Source organism: Rana temporaria, chromosome 1 (genome assembly GCF_905171775.1).
Source record: "Rana temporaria chromosome 1, aRanTem1.1, whole genome shotgun sequence".
NCBI lineage: Eukaryota > Metazoa > Chordata > Amphibia > Anura > Ranidae > Rana > Rana temporaria.
Genome location: NC_053489.1, coordinates 215,114,017 through 215,133,528, shown reverse-complemented (window position 1 = coordinate 215,133,528; position 19,512 = coordinate 215,114,017). Strand labels below are relative to the sequence as shown.

Genomic DNA, 19,512 nt, shown 5'->3' with positions numbered 1-19,512 from the left:
CATCAAGCATCGCTTTCCCAGATGTTGCCTCTTTGGTTGCCTCCTTGGTTTTCTGTTCTCTAATTTCTAGCAGGTGGATGTTTCTGCCTCATCTGATGCCACCTTGTACCCATCCCCACTTCTGTCCCTCGAAAGTTCGGCCTCCTTCCTCCATTGCCAGGCCAGTTAGCGCAGTAGGGAACCAGCTGTGAAGCAGGAAGGCTTCACTGCCGGTTTCCCTTACCATGAATAGCAGTGGCAGCACCCAAAAGCCAATTCTAAAATTGGCTGGGGTGTCGACATCACAGGAATTTTGGACAGGTAATATTAAAAGTCAGCAGCGACCGTATTTTGTAGCTGTTGACCTTTAATTTTTTTGCGGGGGGGGGGGGGGGAACTCCTCTTTATGTCCCTCAGGGTTTTTTTTTGTGCTGCAGGCAGTCCCCAGCTTTCTATAGCTTACTTGGACTTGTTTGTGTTAGTTTGTTGTGTTGTCCACCCCTCAGTTGGACTGCATTTGGACATTCCAAAGGTTCCTGCATCCCTCAAATGAGAAAAAAAATGGGATTTAAATATTCACTGTGAAATCAATTTCTTATTAGTCCCTTGGGTAACAAAGGTCCCATCACTCGGTGCTTTATGATTATGTTCCTGATACTGCTCTGCTACAGAACTCCAGCATTGTTGGTAATAGGAAGAGGATGGGAGTTATCCTGGTATGGCCTACCTCCCTTTTTCTAAGTCTTTAACTTCTGACACATGTATGGCATAGTGCATATGGGAAAACACAAGCAGAATGTAGTATAAGAAGAAACCAAAACAATGGAGCTATTGAAAGTAGGATCAGGTCAGTGACTAACTGTTATTGTGTAGGATCCTTTTCACAATGGTGTTCTTGTTTCCATATCAGGAGATCCAAAGAGGAGGCAGCAATGAGTCATCACAGACAGCACTGTATAACGACATGCTGGCATCACTGGAGAATGGTGAGCCTTTTATTGTATTCTTAGAGAGCATATCTTGCTGGTCATGTCTTATTGGCACAGTTCGCTGCATGATAAAATGGCTTATATTCAATCTTAATTTAAACATTTTGCAAGTTTATGCACTGCTTTTTCATATCCTTGTTTTTTTTTTCTTGGATATAAAATCTTATTTTTTAAATTAAAAATGTAATGTAAATGTAATGTGTAATAAAAGGGCCAGCATTGTCTGTTCACTTGATGACTGGTTATAACTAAAAGTCTATATGGGTGAACTATCAAATGTAAGAGAAAAATAAACCTTCTTAATTTGTGTGTTTTTTATTTTTTACCATAATGCATTCTATGCATTTAAGGTAAAAAACCTTCTGTGCTGTACGTTTCCCCTCTCACCCCCTTACGCTTACCTGATCTCAATTAAGCAACGTGCACGGGAACAGTGGCTCATCTGGGTCTGCCCCCCCTCTCTGTACAGATTGATAGCAGCGGAGCTGTTGAATCCCACTGCTGCCAATCAAATTCTGTGACCGGGGGCGGCCAATCCACCCTGTCTGTGTCAATGGATCCAGACAAGGCAGCGAGCCAGCATGAGTGCCCTTATAGGAAGCGACTTCCTATGGGGGCATTTGCCGAGGAGGAGGAGCCTAGAGCACCAGCTGAGGACCCCAGAATAAGAGGATTGGGGCTGCTCTTTAGCATCAGTATATTTAATATTTCCTTGGCCAAAAAAAATTGGGCTGCTGGTACTGGTGGTTTTATACAAATATCAAAATGCCTTGTGGTGTGGCTATCAGTCGGGAACAGAGGGTGCTTATAGGAAGATTGCATCTGCCTACATACTGTCCTAAGTAACGCCCACATGTGATGCTGAGCCTCCATTAAAATCCAATGAATGTGTTTTAATGTCTGCCTTGTGAGATGACATGTTTTTCAATAAAGACCAACTTTGTTGTTAAAAAAAAATAAAAAATTAAATAAAAATCCAATGAATGGAAAAGGCAGGCCAGGAACAGTAATGTTGAGGAGGAAAGAGCTAAATAATTCTAGACATCATACAGCCACCAAAAGAGGCGGGCTCTATCTGGCTTGCTACAGATTCTAATGAACACAATGAGAAGTTCAGTGTGCAGTAAAATCGGAGTAAGCTATTTTAATACAGGAGAAGAGCATGTGCAGTTTTGTAAAACTGAAGGTACGGCTGGCGTTGGCATTAAAGCAGAAGTAAACCCATCGACTGTAAACACTTATGCAAAGCACTGTACTTCACCCTTTCCCTGTATTTATTGTGGAAATCAAGCAAGAAACTAGATGCAAATAGTGTCAGTTTTCTGTGACGTGTCCCTTGTATGTAAAATGTGAATTCTGAATGTCATATTTTTTTTTTTTTGATGTGTGATTGACTAATAAATAAAGTGAAAACATATGTTTGCTTGCAGTATGTGTCTTACAGACTTCAAAAGCAACAGAGACAGCTGTGTGCTCAGGACCACTACCAGCACTGGCTTCTGAAAAGAGTTCTAAATGATTGGAAAGTAAGTTTGGTCACTGTGTGGTGTGTACCTCCCTTTTTTTGTTAATCTGTGGTTAAGGTTTAAAAGCTATTCAAAATTGAATAATAATAAACTCCAGCCCCATCTGTTTCTGTCCCATCTGCTTCTGCATCTGGTGCCTGGTGAAAAAATGTGTTGCTCTGTCATTTTATTTTTTTTCCCTCCCCACTGTGTGCCTTTGAATTTTAATTTAACCACTTCAATACAGGGCTTTTATACACCCTTCCTTCCCAGACCAATTTTTAGCTTTCAGCGCTCTCGCTCATGCTACACTGCACCCAAACCAAATTTTTATCATTTTTTTTTCACACACAGAGCTTTCTTTTGGTGGTAATTAATCACTGCTGGGTTTTTTATTTTTTGCAATATAAGCAAAAAAAGAGAGAAATTTTTGGAAAAAAAAACACCTTTTTTTTAGTTTCTAGTGTAAAATTTTGCAAATAAGTACTGAAGGCCTATCTAATTTCTTGAGACCCTAACACGCCTGGAAAGTACAAATACCCCCCAATTTGCCCCTTTTTGGAAAGCAGACATTCCAAGGTATTTAGTGAGAGGCATGGTGAGTTTTTTGAAGTTGTAATTTTTCCCACAATTCTTGAGAAATAATTTTTTTAATTTTTTTCACAAAATTGTCATAATAACAAGTTATTTCTCTTACACAGCACATGCATACTTGCAATGACACCCCAAAATACATTCTGCTACTCCTCCTGAGTATAGTGATACCACATGTGTGAGACTTTTACACAACCTGACCAGAAGTCTAACATCTAAGTAGCACCGTCAGGCGTTCTACGAGCATAAATTGCACATCTCATTTGATGACAACCTATCACACTTTTGAAGGCCCTGGAGCACCAGGTCAATGGAAACACCCACAAAATGACCCCATTTTGGAAAGCTAACACCTCAATGTATAATCTATAAGGCATTGTCTTTTGAACGGTTAATTTTTTTCCAGAAGTTTTTGGAATATGTGGGAAAAAAATGAAAACGCATTTTTTTATACAAAGTTGTCCATTTAGCAGATATCCAACACATAGCAAAACTGACACCCCAAAATACATTCTGCTACTCCTCCTGAGTATGGCGATACCACATGTGTGAGACTTTTACACAGTCTGGCCACGTACAGAGGCTCAACATCGAAGTAGCACGGTCAGGCGTTCTACAAGCATAAATTACACATCTCATTTCTCAACCAGGTACTGGTTTCTGGCAGGTACTCTGGTGGCAGGTACTCTGGTGAGGTGGCAGGTACTCTGGTGAGGTGGCAGGTACTCGTGAGGTAGCAGGTACTCGTGAGGTAGCCGGTACTCGTGAGGTAGCAGGTACTCGTGAGGTAGCAGGTACTCGTGAGGTGGCGGCTACTCTGGTGGCGGCTACTCTGGTGGCGGCTACTCTGGTGGCGGCTACTCTGATGGCAGGTACTCTGGTGAGGTAGTGGGTACTCTGGTGAGTGAGTGAGAAACTTATATAGCGCAACACATGCAAACTGAATCGCCTCTGGGCGCTTGGTATACATTCCCTGGGCCCTCAGAAGAAATGGGTTTTGATCTTTCTTCTGAAGGCCAAGTAGTTCTCCTCCAATCGGATGCTGGTTGGGAGCGCGTTCCATAGTCTGGGTCCTTGGACCGCAAATCTTCGCTCTCCTTTGGACTTGTATCTGGCTTTGGGTATCTGGAGTAGATTTTGGTTGGTGGATCGCAGAACGCGATTGGGGTTGTGAGCTTTTAGTTTTTCGCATAGATATTGGGGGGCATTTCCTAGAATACACTTATGCGTTGGACAGAGTGCCTTGAAAGTGATTCTGTCTTTTACTGGCAACCAATGAAGGGATCTCAGTGAAGGTGAGATTGATTCCCATGTTTTTTTCCCAGTCACAAGTCGAGCGGCCGTATTTTGAACGACTTGCAGACGAGTGATTTGGTACTTTGGGAGTCCGAGATAGAGGGCATTTGCATAGTCAAGTCTGGAGTTGATAATCGTTCCCACCACGACTGCTATGTCTTCTTTTGGAATAAAGCAGGGGTGGGGAACCTTTTTTCTGCCAAGGGCCATTTGGATTTTTGTAACATCATTCGGGGGCCGTACAAAATGATCAACTTAAAAATTAGCCTGTTATAGCAGGGATTAAACGTGTCCCCCCCCTGCATCACTGGACCCCTTTACATTACACAGCACCCTGCATCACTGTACCCCTTTACATTACACAGCACCTTGCACCTCTGAACCCCTTTACATTACACAGCACCCTGCATCACTGGACCCCTTTACATTGCACAGCACCCTGCATCACTGGACCCCTTTACATTACACAGCACCCTGCATCACTGGACCCCTTTACATTACACAGCACCTCTGGACCCCTTTACATTACACAGCACCCTGCATCATTGGACCCCTTTACATTACACAGCACCCTGCATCACTGGACCCCTTTACATTACACAGCGCCTTGCACCTCTGGACCCCTTTACATTACACAGCACCCTGCATCACTGGACCCTTTACATTACACAGCACCCTGCATCACTGGACCCCTTTACATTACACAGCACCCTGCATCACTGGACCCCTTTATATTACACAGCACCCTGCATCACTGGACCCCTTTACATTACACAGCACCCTGTACCTCTGGACCCTTTACATTACACAGCACCCTGCATCACTGGACCCTTTACACTACACAGCACCCTGCATCACTGGACCCCTTTACATTACACAGCACCCTGCATCACTGGCCCCCTTTACATTACACAGCACCCTGCACTGTGCAGGACATAAATACATGAGTTACCATGACCATTGACCAGTGCAGGACATTTACCTAGGGTTGCCACCTGTACGGGATTGACCCGGACAGTACGGGGTTTGAATCATGTGTCCGGGTCTCCTTCCGCCTTCTACCTGGACACATGATTCAAACTGTACTGTGGCTTAGCTGGTGGAAGAACACTAGTAGTTAAAGTTGGTAGGGGACTGTTCTTATCCTTATACAGCAGTTCGGACAATTTAATCTGAGCCCCGATGTCCTCTTCTATACAATGTAATTGCCGGGATTAGCAGCACAATGATTACTCTGCAGGGACTATTTGATGGTTTTCGGGCTCAGGCGGAGTAATCCTTGTGCAGAGGTTCTCGGCAATTACATTACTCAGCCAGGGTACCTGTATAGAAGAGGACGTGGGGAGATTAGATTGTCGGGACTCAGAACTGCTGAATAAAGATAAGAACTTTCCCCTAATGACATTGTGATTTTTTTTTTTAATATGCAGCATGGGGGGAGGGGGTAAATGTCCTGCACTGGTCATGGTAACTAACAGTGCAGGACATTAATACATGAGTTACTATGACCAGTGCAACTGTGTAGGTAGGACATTTACCCCCTCCCCCCGCCGCCATGCTGAATATTAAAAAAATCACAGACCGTCATCACAGTTAATAATCTTCAGACTGCATACAGAATGATGCAGTCTGAAGATTATTAACTTTGATGACTGTCTGTGATTTTTTTAATATGCAGCATAGCGGCGGGGGGAGGGGGGTAAATGTCCTGCACAGTGCACAGGACATTAATACATAAGTTACCATGACCAGTGCAAGACATTTACCCCCCCCCCCCCGACATGCTGCATATTAAAAAGATCATATTCATCATATTTACATTTAATAATTTTCAAATTGAATCATTGATGTAATTTGAAAATTATTAAATGTAAATATGATTAAAATGATCTTTTTAATATGCAGCATGTGGGGGGGGGGGGGGGGGTTAATGTCCTGCACTGGTCATGGTAACTTATGTATTAATGTCCTGTGCACTGTGCAGGACATTTACCCCCCTCCCCCCGCCGCTATGCTGCATATTAAAAAAATACGCCGTATTTCATGATGCTGTCAGCATATTTATGGCTGCCTTAGTTGCTGCTGGAAATGGTTCCTCGTCGGTGGCACTGGCTAGTGCCATCCCAGCCAGCCATGAATGTTATCCCCGCCCGCCGTGAGTGACGTCACGCCGCCGGGGCTGTAAGCCTAGGGGAGCAGCTCATCAGCTGCAGTGCAATGGCTGGAGGCTGGCGCCGGCTAACAGGGGCGGGCGGAGTTAATGCTATTGGCTGGAGGCTGGCACCGGCTAACAGGGGCGGGACGCAGGAGCGGATTAAATGTATTGCTAAACACAAGGACAATGAATGAATGATCGCCATGATCATTCATTCTTTGTCAGTGTGTTTAGCAATACATTTACTCCGCTCCATAGTGACAATCGGCGGCGCTTTTTTTCTGATCGCATGGGGGGCCGCATGGAATGATTTCACGGACATAGAATATCCAGGCTCAAACTTACCGACCAATCAGCAACCAACCAAATTCCCCTGTCTAACTGGTGCGTTAAAAACAGAGGCTTAGTTGCACACATCTGCAAATGCATGTGTAAGCTGCAGGCCCCGTCAAGGCGCTCTGTGTAAACTGCAGTCCTAACTGCAACATTGCATTTTATGTCTCCTCAGTGGGAGCACATGACTGCTGATGGATAGATAAGGGGCAGGTGACTGGAGGAGCCCAGCCCTCAATAAAGGGGCAGGAACACACTGCACACTAAGCACATGGAAGCAAAGGTGCTAGTGCATTGCCTGACCACAATGACAAAAATTCAACAAACAATAGTCACTGCCCCTACCTATGAATGGTATAATAAGGAGCGCTGGAATGGGCGTATAAACATACAAAAACATAGAATATCCAGGCTCAAACTTACCGACCAATCAGCAACCAACCAAATTCCCCTGTCTAACTGGTGCGTTAAAAACAGAGGCTTAGTTGCACACATCTGCAAATGCATGTGTAAGCTGCAGGCCCCGTCAAGGCGCTCTGTGTAAACTGCAGTCCTAACTGCAACATTGCATTTTATGTCTCCTCAGTGGGAGCACATGACTGCTGATGGATAGATAAGGGGCAGGTGACTGGAGGAGCCCAGCCCTCAATAAAGGGGCAGGAACACACTGCACACTAAGCACATGGAAGCAAAGGTGCTAGTGCATTGCCTGACCACAATGACAAAAATTCAACAAACAATAGTCACTGCCCCTACCTATGAATGGTATAATAAGGAGCGCTGGAATGGGCGTATAAACATACAAAAACATAGAATATCCAGGCTCAAACTTACCGACCAATCAGCAACCAACCAAATTCCCCTGTCTAACTGGTGCGTTAAAAACAGAGGCTTAGTTGCACACATCTGCAAATGCATGTGTAAGCTGCAGGCCCCGTCAAGGCGCTCTGTGTAAACTGCAGTCCTAACTGCAACATTGCATTTTATGTCTCCTCAGTGGGAGCACATGACTGCTGATGGATAGATAAGGGGCAGGTGACTGGAGGAGCCCAGCCCTCAATAAAGGGGCAGGAACACACTGCACACTAAGCACATGGAAGCAAAGGTGCTAGTGCATTGCCTGACCACAATGACAAAAATTCAACAAACAATAGTCACTGCCCCTACCTATGAATGGTATAATAAGGAGCGCTGGAATGGGCGTATAAACATACAAAAACATAGAATATCCAGGCTCAAACTTACCGACCAATCAGCAACCAACCAAATTCCCCTGTCTAACTGGTGCGTTAAAAACAGAGGCTTAGTTGCACACATCTGCAAATGCATGTGTAAGCTGCAGGCCCCGTCAAGGCGCTCTGTGTAAACTGCAGTCCTAACTGCAACATTGCATTTTATGTCTCCTCAGTGGGAGCACATGACTGCTGATGGATAGATAAGGGGCAGGTGACTGGAGGAGCCCAGCCCTCAATAAAGGGGCAGGAACACACTGCACACTAAGCACATGGAAGCAAAGGTGCTAGTGCATTGCCTGACCACAATGACAAAAATTCAACAAACAATAGTCACTGCCCCTACCTATGAATGGTATAATAAGGAGCGCTGGAATGGGCGTATAAACATACAAAAACATAGAATATCCAGGCTCAAACTTACCGACCAATCAGCAACCAACCAAATTCCCCTGTCTAACTGGTGCGTTAAAAACAGAGGCTTAGTTGCACACATCTGCAAATGCATGTGTAAGCTGCAGGCCCCGTCAAGGCGCTCTGTGTAAACTGCAGTCCTAACTGCAACATTGCATTTTATGTCTCCTCAGTGGGAGCACATGACTGCTGATGGATAGATAAGGGGCAGGTGACTGGAGGAGCCCAGCCCTCAATAAAGGGGCAGGAACACACTGCACACTAAGCACATGGAAGCAAAGGTGCTAGTGCATTGCCTGACCACAATGACAAAAATTCAACAAACAATAGTCACTGCCCCTACCTATGAATGGTATAATAAGGAGCGCTGGAATGGGCGTATAAACATACAAAAACATAGAATATCCAGGCTCAAACTTACCGACCAATCAGCAACCAACCAAATTCCCCTGTCTAACTGGTGCGTTAAAAACAGAGGCTTAGTTGCACACATCTGCAAATGCATGTGTAAGCTGCAGGCCCCGTCAAGGCGCTCTGTGTAAACTGCAGTCCTAACTGCAACATTGCATTTTATGTCTCCTCAGTGGGAGCACATGACTGCTGATGGATAGATAAGGGGCAGGTGACTGGAGGAGCCCAGCCCTCAATAAAGGGGCAGGAACACACTGCACACTAAGCACATGGAAGCAAAGGTGCTAGTGCATTGCCTGACCACAATGACAAAAATTCAACAAACAATAGTCACTGCCCCTACCTATGAATGGTATAATAAGGAGCGCTGGAATGGGCGTATAAACATACAAAAACATAGAATATCCAGGCTCAAACTTACCGACCAATCAGCAACCAACCAAATTCCCCTGTCTAACTGGTGCGTTAAAAACAGAGGCTTAGTTGCACACATCTGCAAATGCATGTGTAAGCTGCAGGCCCCGTCAAGGCGCTCTGTGTAAACTGCAGTCCTAACTGCAACATTGCATTTTATGTCTCCTCAGTGGGAGCACATGACTGCTGATGGATAGATAAGGGGCAGGTGACTGGAGGAGCCCAGCCCTCAATAAAGGGGCAGGAACACACTGCACACTAAGCACATGGAAGCAAAGGTGCTAGTGCATTGCCTGACCACAATGACAAAAATTCAACAAACAATAGTCACTGCCCCTACCTATGAATGGTATAATAAGGAGCGCTGGAATGGGCGTATAAACATACAAAAACATAGAATATCCAGGCTCAAACTTACCGACCAATCAGCAACCAACCAAATTCCCCTGTCTAACTGGTGCGTTAAAAACAGAGGCTTAGTTGCACACATCTGCAAATGCATGTGTAAGCTGCAGGCCCCGTCAAGGCGCTCTGTGTAAACTGCAGTCCTAACTGCAACATTGCATTTTATGTCTCCTCAGTGGGAGCACATGACTGCTGATGGATAGATAAGGGGCAGGTGACTGGAGGAGCCCAGCCCTCAATAAAGGGGCAGGAACACACTGCACACTAAGCACATGGAAGCAAAGGTGCTAGTGCATTGCCTGACCACAATGACAAAAATTCAACAAACAATAGTCACTGCCCCTACCTATGAATGGTATAATAAGGAGCGCTGGAATGGGCGTATAAACATACAAAAACATAGAATATCCAGGCTCAAACTTACCGACCAATCAGCAACCAACCAAATTCCCCTGTCTAACTGGTGCGTTAAAAACAGAGGCTTAGTTGCACACATCTGCAAATGCATGTGTAAGCTGCAGGCCCCGTCAAGGCGCTCTGTGTAAACTGCAGTCCTAACTGCAACATTGCATTTTATGTCTCCTCAGTGGGAGCACATGACTGCTGATGGATAGATAAGGGGCAGGTGACTGGAGGAGCCCAGCCCTCAATAAAGGGGCAGGAACACACTGCACACTAAGCACATGGAAGCAAAGGTGCTAGTGCATTGCCTGACCACAATGACAAAAATTCAACAAACAATAGTCACTGCCCCTACCTATGAATGGTATAATAAGGAGCGCTGGAATGGGCGTATAAACATACAAAAACATAGAATATCCAGGCTCAAACTTACCGACCAATCAGCAACCAACCAAATTCCCCTGTCTAACTGGTGCGTTAAAAACAGAGGCTTAGTTGCACACATCTGCAAATGCATGTGTAAGCTGCAGGCCCCGTCAAGGCGCTCTGTGTAAACTGCAGTCCTAACTGCAACATTGCATTTTATGTCTCCTCAGTGGGAGCACATGACTGCTGATGGATAGATAAGGGGCAGGTGACTGGAGGAGCCCAGCCCTCAATAAAGGGGCAGGAACACACTGCACACTAAGCACATGGAAGCAAAGGTGCTAGTGCATTGCCTGACCACAATGACAAAAATTCAACAAACAATAGTCACTGCCCCTACCTATGAATGGTATAATAAGGAGCGCTGGAATGGGCGTATAAACATACAAAAACATAGAATATCCAGGCTCAAACTTACCGACCAATCAGCAACCAACCAAATTCCCCTGTCTAACTGGTGCGTTAAAAACAGAGGCTTAGTTGCACACATCTGCAAATGCATGTGTAAGCTGCAGGCCCCGTCAAGGCGCTCTGTGTAAACTGCAGTCCTAACTGCAACATTGCATTTTATGTCTCCTCAGTGGGAGCACATGACTGCTGATGGATAGATAAGGGGCAGGTGACTGGAGGAGCCCAGCCCTCAATAAAGGGGCAGGAACACACTGCACACTAAGCACATGGAAGCAAAGGTGCTAGTGCATTGCCTGACCACAATGACAAAAATTCAACAAACAATAGTCACTGCCCCTACCTATGAATGGTATAATAAGGAGCGCTGGAATGGGCGTATAAACATACAAAAACATAGAATATCCAGGCTCAAACTTACCGACCAATCAGCAACCAACCAAATTCCCCTGTCTAACTGGTGCGTTAAAAACAGAGGCTTAGTTGCACACATCTGCAAATGCATGTGTAAGCTGCAGGCCCCGTCAAGGCGCTCTGTGTAAACTGCAGTCCTAACTGCAACATTGCATTTTATGTCTCCTCAGTGGGAGCACATGACTGCTGATGGATAGATAAGGGGCAGGTGACTGGAGGAGCCCAGCCCTCAATAAAGGGGCAGGAACACACTGCACACTAAGCACATGGAAGCAAAGGTGCTAGTGCATTGCCTGACCACAATGACAAAAATTCAACAAACAATAGTCACTGCCCCTACCTATGAATGGTATAATAAGGAGCGCTGGAATGGGCGTATAAACATACAAAAACATAGAATATCCAGGCTCAAACTTACCGACCAATCAGCAACCAACCAAATTCCCCTGTCTAACTGGTGCGTTAAAAACAGAGGCTTAGTTGCACACATCTGCAAATGCATGTGTAAGCTGCAGGCCCCGTCAAGGCGCTCTGTGTAAACTGCAGTCCTAACTGCAACATTGCATTTTATGTCTCCTCAGTGGGAGCACATGACTGCTGATGGATAGATAAGGGGCAGGTGACTGGAGGAGCCCAGCCCTCAATAAAGGGGCAGGAACACACTGCACACTAAGCACATGGAAGCAAAGGTGCTAGTGCATTGCCTGACCACAATGACAAAAATTCAACAAACAATAGTCACTGCCCCTACCTATGAATGGTATAATAAGGAGCGCTGGAATGGGCGTATAAACATACAAAAACATAGAATATCCAGGCTCAAACTTACCGACCAATCAGCAACCAACCAAATTCCCCTGTCTAACTGGTGCGTTAAAAACAGAGGCTTAGTTGCACACATCTGCAAATGCATGTGTAAGCTGCAGGCCCCGTCAAGGCGCTCTGTGTAAACTGCAGTCCTAACTGCAACATTGCATTTTATGTCTCCTCAGTGGGAGCACATGACTGCTGATGGATAGATAAGGGGCAGGTGACTGGAGGAGCCCAGCCCTCAATAAAGGGGCAGGAACACACTGCACACTAAGCACATGGAAGCAAAGGTGCTAGTGCATTGCCTGACCACAATGACAAAAATTCAACAAACAATAGTCACTGCCCCTACCTATGAATGGTATAATAAGGAGCGCTGGAATGGGCGTATAAACATACAAAAACATAGAATATCCAGGCTCAAACTTACCGACCAATCAGCAACCAACCAAATTCCCCTGTCTAACTGGTGCGTTAAAAACAGAGGCTTAGTTGCACACATCTGCAAATGCATGTGTAAGCTGCAGGCCCCGTCAAGGCGCTCTGTGTAAACTGCAGTCCTAACTGCAACATTGCATTTTATGTCTCCTCAGTGGGAGCACATGACTGCTGATGGATAGATAAGGGGCAGGTGACTGGAGGAGCCCAGCCCTCAATAAAGGGGCAGGAACACACTGCACACTAAGCACATGGAAGCAAAGGTGCTAGTGCATTGCCTGACCACAATGACAAAAATTCAACAAACAATAGTCACTGCCCCTACCTATGAATGGTATAATAAGGAGCGCTGGAATGGGCGTATAAACATACAAAAACATAGAATATCCAGGCTCAAACTTACCGACCAATCAGCAACCAACCAAATTCCCCTGTCTAACTGGTGCGTTAAAAACAGAGGCTTAGTTGCACACATCTGCAAATGCATGTGTAAGCTGCAGGCCCCGTCAAGGCGCTCTGTGTAAACTGCAGTCCTAACTGCAACATTGCATTTTATGTCTCCTCAGTGGGAGCACATGACTGCTGATGGATAGATAAGGGGCAGGTGACTGGAGGAGCCCAGCCCTCAATAAAGGGGCAGGAACACACTGCACACTAAGCACATGGAAGCAAAGGTGCTAGTGCATTGCCTGACCACAATGACAAAAATTCAACAAACAATAGTCACTGCCCCTACCTATGAATGGTATAATAAGGAGCGCTGGAATGGGCGTATAAACATACAAAAACATAGAATATCCAGGCTCAAACTTACCGACCAATCAGCAACCAACCAAATTCCCCTGTCTAACTGGTGCGTTAAAAACAGAGGCTTAGTTGCACACATCTGCAAATGCATGTGTAAGCTGCAGGCCCCGTCAAGGCGCTCTGTGTAAACTGCAGTCCTAACTGCAACATTGCATTTTATGTCTCCTCAGTGGGAGCACATGACTGCTGATGGATAGATAAGGGGCAGGTGACTGGAGGAGCCCAGCCCTCAATAAAGGGGCAGGAACACACTGCACACTAAGCACATGGAAGCAAAGGTGCTAGTGCATTGCCTGACCACAATGACAAAAATTCAACAAACAATAGTCACTGCCCCTACCTATGAATGGTATAATAAGGAGCGCTGGAATGGGCGTATAAACATACAAAAACATAGAATATCCAGGCTCAAACTTACCGACCAATCAGCAACCAACCAAATTCCCCTGTCTAACTGGTGCGTTAAAAACAGAGGCTTAGTTGCACACATCTGCAAATGCATGTGTAAGCTGCAGGCCCCGTCAAGGCGCTCTGTGTAAACTGCAGTCCTAACTGCAACATTGCATTTTATGTCTCCTCAGTGGGAGCACATGACTGCTGATGGATAGATAAGGGGCAGGTGACTGGAGGAGCCCAGCCCTCAATAAAGGGGCAGGAACACACTGCACACTAAGCACATGGAAGCAAAGGTGCTAGTGCATTGCCTGACCACAATGACAAAAATTCAACAAACAATAGTCACTGCCCCTACCTATGAATGGTATAATAAGGAGCGCTGGAATGGGCGTATAAACATACAAAAACATAGAATATCCAGGCTCAAACTTACCGACCAATCAGCAACCAACCAAATTCCCCTGTCTAACTGGTGCGTTAAAAACAGAGGCTTAGTTGCACACATCTGCAAATGCAGATGTGCACTAGCACCTTTGCTTCCATGTGCTTAGTGTGCAGTGTGTTCCTGCCCCTTTATTGAGGGCTGGGCTCCTCCAGTCACCTGCCCCTTATCTATCCATCAGCAGTCATGTGCTCCTACTGAGGAGACATAAAATGCAATGTTGCAGTTAGGACTGCAGTTTACACAGAGCGCCTTGACGGGGCCTGCAGCTTACACATGCATTTGCAGATGTGTGCAACTAAGCCTCTGTTTTTAACGCACCAGTTAGACAGGGGAATTTGGTTGGTTGCTGATTGGTCGGTAAGTTTGAGCCTGGATATTCTATGTTTTTGTATGTTTATACGCCCATTCCAGCGCTCCTTATTATACCATTCATAGGTAGGGGCAGTGACTATTGTTTGTTGAATTTTTGTCATTGTGGTCAGGCAATGCACTAGCACCTTTGCTTCCATGTGCTTAGTGTGCAGTGTGTTCCTGCCCCTTTATTGAGGGCTGGGCTCCTCCAGTCACCTGCCCCTTATCTATCCATCAGCAGTCATGTGCTCCCACTGAGGAGACATAAAATGCAATGTTGCAGTTAGGACTGCAGTTTACACAGAGCGCCTTGACGGGGCCTGCAGCTTACACATGCATTTGCAGATGTGTGCAACTAAGCCTCTGTTTTTAACGCACCAGTTAGACAGGGGAATTTGGTTGGTTGCTGATTGGTCGGTAAGTTTGAGCCTGGATATTCTATGTTTTTGTATGTTTATACGCCCATTCCAGCGCTCCTTATTATACCATTCATAGGTAGGGGCAGTGACTATTGTTTGTTGAATTTTTGTCATTGTGGTCAGGCAATGCACTAGCACCTTTGCTTCCATGTGCTTAGTGTGCAGTGTGTTCCTGCCCCTTTATTGAGGGCTGGGCTCCTCCAGTCACCTGCCCCTTATCTATCCATCAGCAGTCATGTGCTCCCACTGAGGAGACATAAAATGCAATGTTGCAGTTAGGACTGCAGTTTACACAGAGCGCCTTGACGGGGCCTGCAGCTTACACATGCATTTGCAGATGTGTGCAACTAAGCCTCTGTTTTTAACGCACCAGTTAGACAGGGGAATTTGGTTGGTTGCTGATTGGTCGGTAAGTTTGAGCCTGGATATTCTATGTTTTTGTATGTTTATACGCCCATTCCAGCGCTCCTTATTATACCATTCATAGGTAGGGGCAGTGACTATTGTTTGTTGAATTTTTGTCATTGTGGTCAGGCAATGCACTAGCACCTTTGCTTCCATGTGCTTAGTGTGCAGTGTGTTCCTGCCCCTTTATTGAGGGCTGGGCTCCTCCAGTCACCTGCCCCTTATCTATCCATCAGCAGTCATGTGCTCCCACTGAGGAGACATAAAATGCAATGTTGCAGTTAGGACTGCAGTTTACACAGAGCGCCTTGACGGGGCCTGCAGCTTACACATGCATTTGCAGATGTGTGCAACTAAGCCTCTGTTTTTAACGCACCAGTTAGACAGGGGAATTTGGTTGGTTGCTGATTGGTCGGTAAGTTTGAGCCTGGATATTCTATGTTTTTGTATGTTTATACGCCCATTCCAGCGCTCCTTATTATACCATTCATAGGTAGGGGCAGTGACTATTGTTTGTTGAATTTTTGTCATTGTGGTCAGGCAATGCACTAGCACCTTTGCTTCCATGTGCTTAGTGTGCAGTGTGTTCCTGCCCCTTTATTGAGGGCTGGGCTCCTCCAGTCACCTGCCCCTTATCTATCCATCAGCAGTCATGTGCTCCCACTGAGGAGACATAAAATGCAATGTTGCAGTTAGGACTGCAGTTTACACAGAGCGCCTTGACGGGGCCTGCAGCTTACACATGCATTTGCAGATGTGTGCAACTAAGCCTCTGTTTTTAACGCACCAGTTAGACAGGGGAATTTGGTTGGTTGCTGATTGGTCGGTAAGTTTGAGCCTGGATATTCTATGTTTTTGTATGTTTATACGCCCATTCCAGCGCTCCTTATTATACCATTCATAGGTAGGGGCAGTGACTATTGTTTGTTGAATTTTTGTCATTGTGGTCAGGCAATGCACTAGCACCTTTGCTTCCATGTGCTTAGTGTGCAGTGTGTTCCTGCCCCTTTATTGAGGGCTGGGCTCCTCCAGTCACCTGCCCCTTATCTATCCATCAGCAGTCATGTGCTCCCACTGAGGAGACATAAAATGCAATGTTGCAGTTAGGACTGCAGTTTACACAGAGCGCCTTGACGGGGCCTGCAGCTTACACATGCATTTGCAGATGTGTGCAACTAAGCCTCTGTTTTTAACGCACCAGTTAGACAGGGGAATTTGGTTGGTTGCTGATTGGTCGGTAAGTTTGAGCCTGGATATTCTATGTTTTTGTATGTTTATACGCCCATTCCAGCGCTCCTTATTATACCATTCATAGGTAGGGGCAGTGACTATTGTTTGTTGAATTTTTGTCATTGTGGTCAGGCAATGCACTAGCACCTTTGCTTCCATGTGCTTAGTGTGCAGTGTGTTCCTGCCCCTTTATTGAGGGCTGGGCTCCTCCAGTCACCTGCCCCTTATCTATCCATCAGCAGTCATGTGCTCCCACTGAGGAGACATAAAATGCAATGTTGCAGTTAGGACTGCAGTTTACACAGAGCGCCTTGACGGGGCCTGCAGCTTACACATGCATTTGCAGATGTGTGCAACTAAGCCTCTGTTTTTAACGCACCAGTTAGACAGGGGAATTTGGTTGGTTGCTGATTGGTCGGTAAGTTTGAGCCTGGATATTCTATGTTTTTGTATGTTTATACGCCCATTCCAGCGCTCCTTATTATACCATTCATAGGTAGGGGCAGTGACTATTGTTTGTTGAATTTTTGTCATTGTGGTCAGGCAATGCACTAGCACCTTTGCTTCCATGTGCTTAGTGTGCAGTGTGTTCCTGCCCCTTTATTGAGGGCTGGGCTCCTCCAGTCACCTGCCCCTTATCTATCCATCAGCAGTCATGTGCTCCCACTGAGGAGACATAAAATGCAATGTTGCAGTTAGGACTGCAGTTTACACAGAGCGCCTTGACGGGGCCTGCAGCTTACACATGCATTTGCAGATGTGTGCAACTAAGCCTCTGTTTTTAACGCACCAGTTAGACAGGGGAATTTGGTTGGTTGCTGATTGGTCGGTAAGTTTGAGCCTGGATATTCTATGTTTTTGTATGTTTATACGCCCATTCCAGCGCTCCTTATTATACCATTCATAGGTAGGGGCAGTGACTATTGTTTGTTGAATGATTTCACGGGCCGCAAGCGGCCCGCGGGCCGCAGGTTTCCCACCCCTGGAATAAAGGGAGTGAGTCTGCGTAGTAGGCGCAGCAGATGGTGCGATCCGCTGACTACTGCCCCTATTTGTGCATCCATTGTCATGTAGGTGTCGAAGATGACTCCGAGACTCTTGACTTTGGTGCTAGGGGCGATGGTTTGACCCAGAATGGGCGGGGGTGTCCATGTTGTTGCGGGATGATTCTTTCGATTGGCGTGAAACAGGAGAAGTTCTGTTTTTGAGCCGTTGAGTTTAAGATAACTCTTTGTCATCCAATTCTCTATCAAAGTAAGGCATTTCTCTAGTCCGAGATAATGATCCGATAATGGTGGCGGGTACTCTAGTGGCAGGTGGTGAGGTGGCGGGTACTCTGATGGCAGGTACTCTGATGGCAGGTACTCTGGTGAGGTGGCGTGTACTCTGGTGGCAGGTACTCTGGTGGCAGGTGGTGAGGTGGCATTTACTCTGGTGGCAGGTGGTGTGGTGTCAGGTACTCTGGTGAGGTGGCGGGTACTCTGGTGAGGTGGCGGGTACTCTGGTGAGGTGGCGGGTACTTTGGTGAGGTGGTGGGTACTCTGGTGGCATGTACTCTGGTGAGGTGGCGGGTACTCGATGACAGGTACTCTGGTGAGGTGGCGGGTACTCGATGACAGGTACTCTTTATTTAGGAGGGGGGGGGGCAATCTGGGCACAGTAGTACATATGTAGTGTATAACATATGTGTAACTCACTGTTGGCTGATCTCCTCACACTGGATCGGTGTGTGAAGAGGAGAACCCAGCAACAGTAAATTGCACACAATGGTGTGTTTTGTTTACATTTAGTGACCGGCTGTGATTGGACACAGCCGGTCACGTGGTAAAGAGGCAATTTCATTGGCTCTTTACCCTGATCGGGGCTGGGCTGTATCCAAGGGAAAAGCCTCAGCCCTGATCGCCGCGATGCATGCCCCCGCGGGCACCGTGCACGCCGCTGCGCAGCTCTGCATCATCAAATCCGGTAAGTTATACCGGAATCTCCACCTCCCGCCGCTACATTCAGCCCACCGGGGATCGGCTGTGTCACGAGAGACACACCGGATCCCCCCGATTGCTGAGCTGCGCGCCCCCCGGGGGCGTGTGCACGCCGCTGCTGCAGCTCTGCCTATGGGAGCTGGTTAGCCACATGGAAAGCTCCGCTGCCACCGCCACTTTATTACCCCCATCGGGGGACGGCTGTGTCCCATGGGACACACCGGATCCCTGATCGCTGCTCTGCGGGCCCCTGGGCGGAAAGCCGAGGACGTCATATGACGTCCACCCAGGATGAGAGATCCCATCTGTGGACATCATTTGACTATGGCTGGATAATGAAGTGGTTAAGAGCATTGCAGCAAACACCCTTCTTACTGCAGGCATTGTGTCTCTTAAAACAGTGGTTATCAACCCTGTCCTCAGGGCCCACTAACCGGCCAGGTTTTATGTATTACCTTGGGGAGATGCAGACTAGAATACTGCAATCACTGAGCAGCAAATTTTTTTAATTTTCAAATTCCAAATTTTTAGGGCTGTTACTGATCAAAATTTTTCTGTTCGATTAATCGTTTTTTTTTTTAATCGATTAATCGACTAATTTCGATTAATTATAACGCACATACAGATCCAACTACTTTTAGCAGATCTCCTTGCAGGCTGATTCCCAGTGCAGCTACCAACAACTGGAAAAATGGATAGTAGGATACAAAAAACACACAAAGGCATCGCTCGATGGGAATAGCATTAAAACTTTTATAGTCTTTAAGTAGGTAACCAAATAAATATTGCACTGGAGATAAAATCGATGTAGCTACATAAACTGTAAAAATGGTGCGAGTAATACCAAACGGTACC

The 19,512-nt window shown here is 46.2% G+C and overlaps 1 protein-coding gene across 1 annotated transcript in view; it reads left to right on the top strand.

The window, feature by feature from the left end:
- The window catches only part of SFI1 (SFI1 centrin binding protein), a 103,913-nt gene that overhangs the window by 52,963 nt on the left and 31,438 nt on the right, over positions 1-19,512 (top strand). The window contains exons 17-18 of the mRNA XM_040349740.1: positions 890-965; positions 2,399-2,494. Of these exons, the coding sequence (XP_040205674.1) occupies positions 890-965; positions 2,399-2,494 (172 nt within the window). The remainder of the gene's footprint in view (positions 1-889; positions 966-2,398; positions 2,495-19,512) is intronic.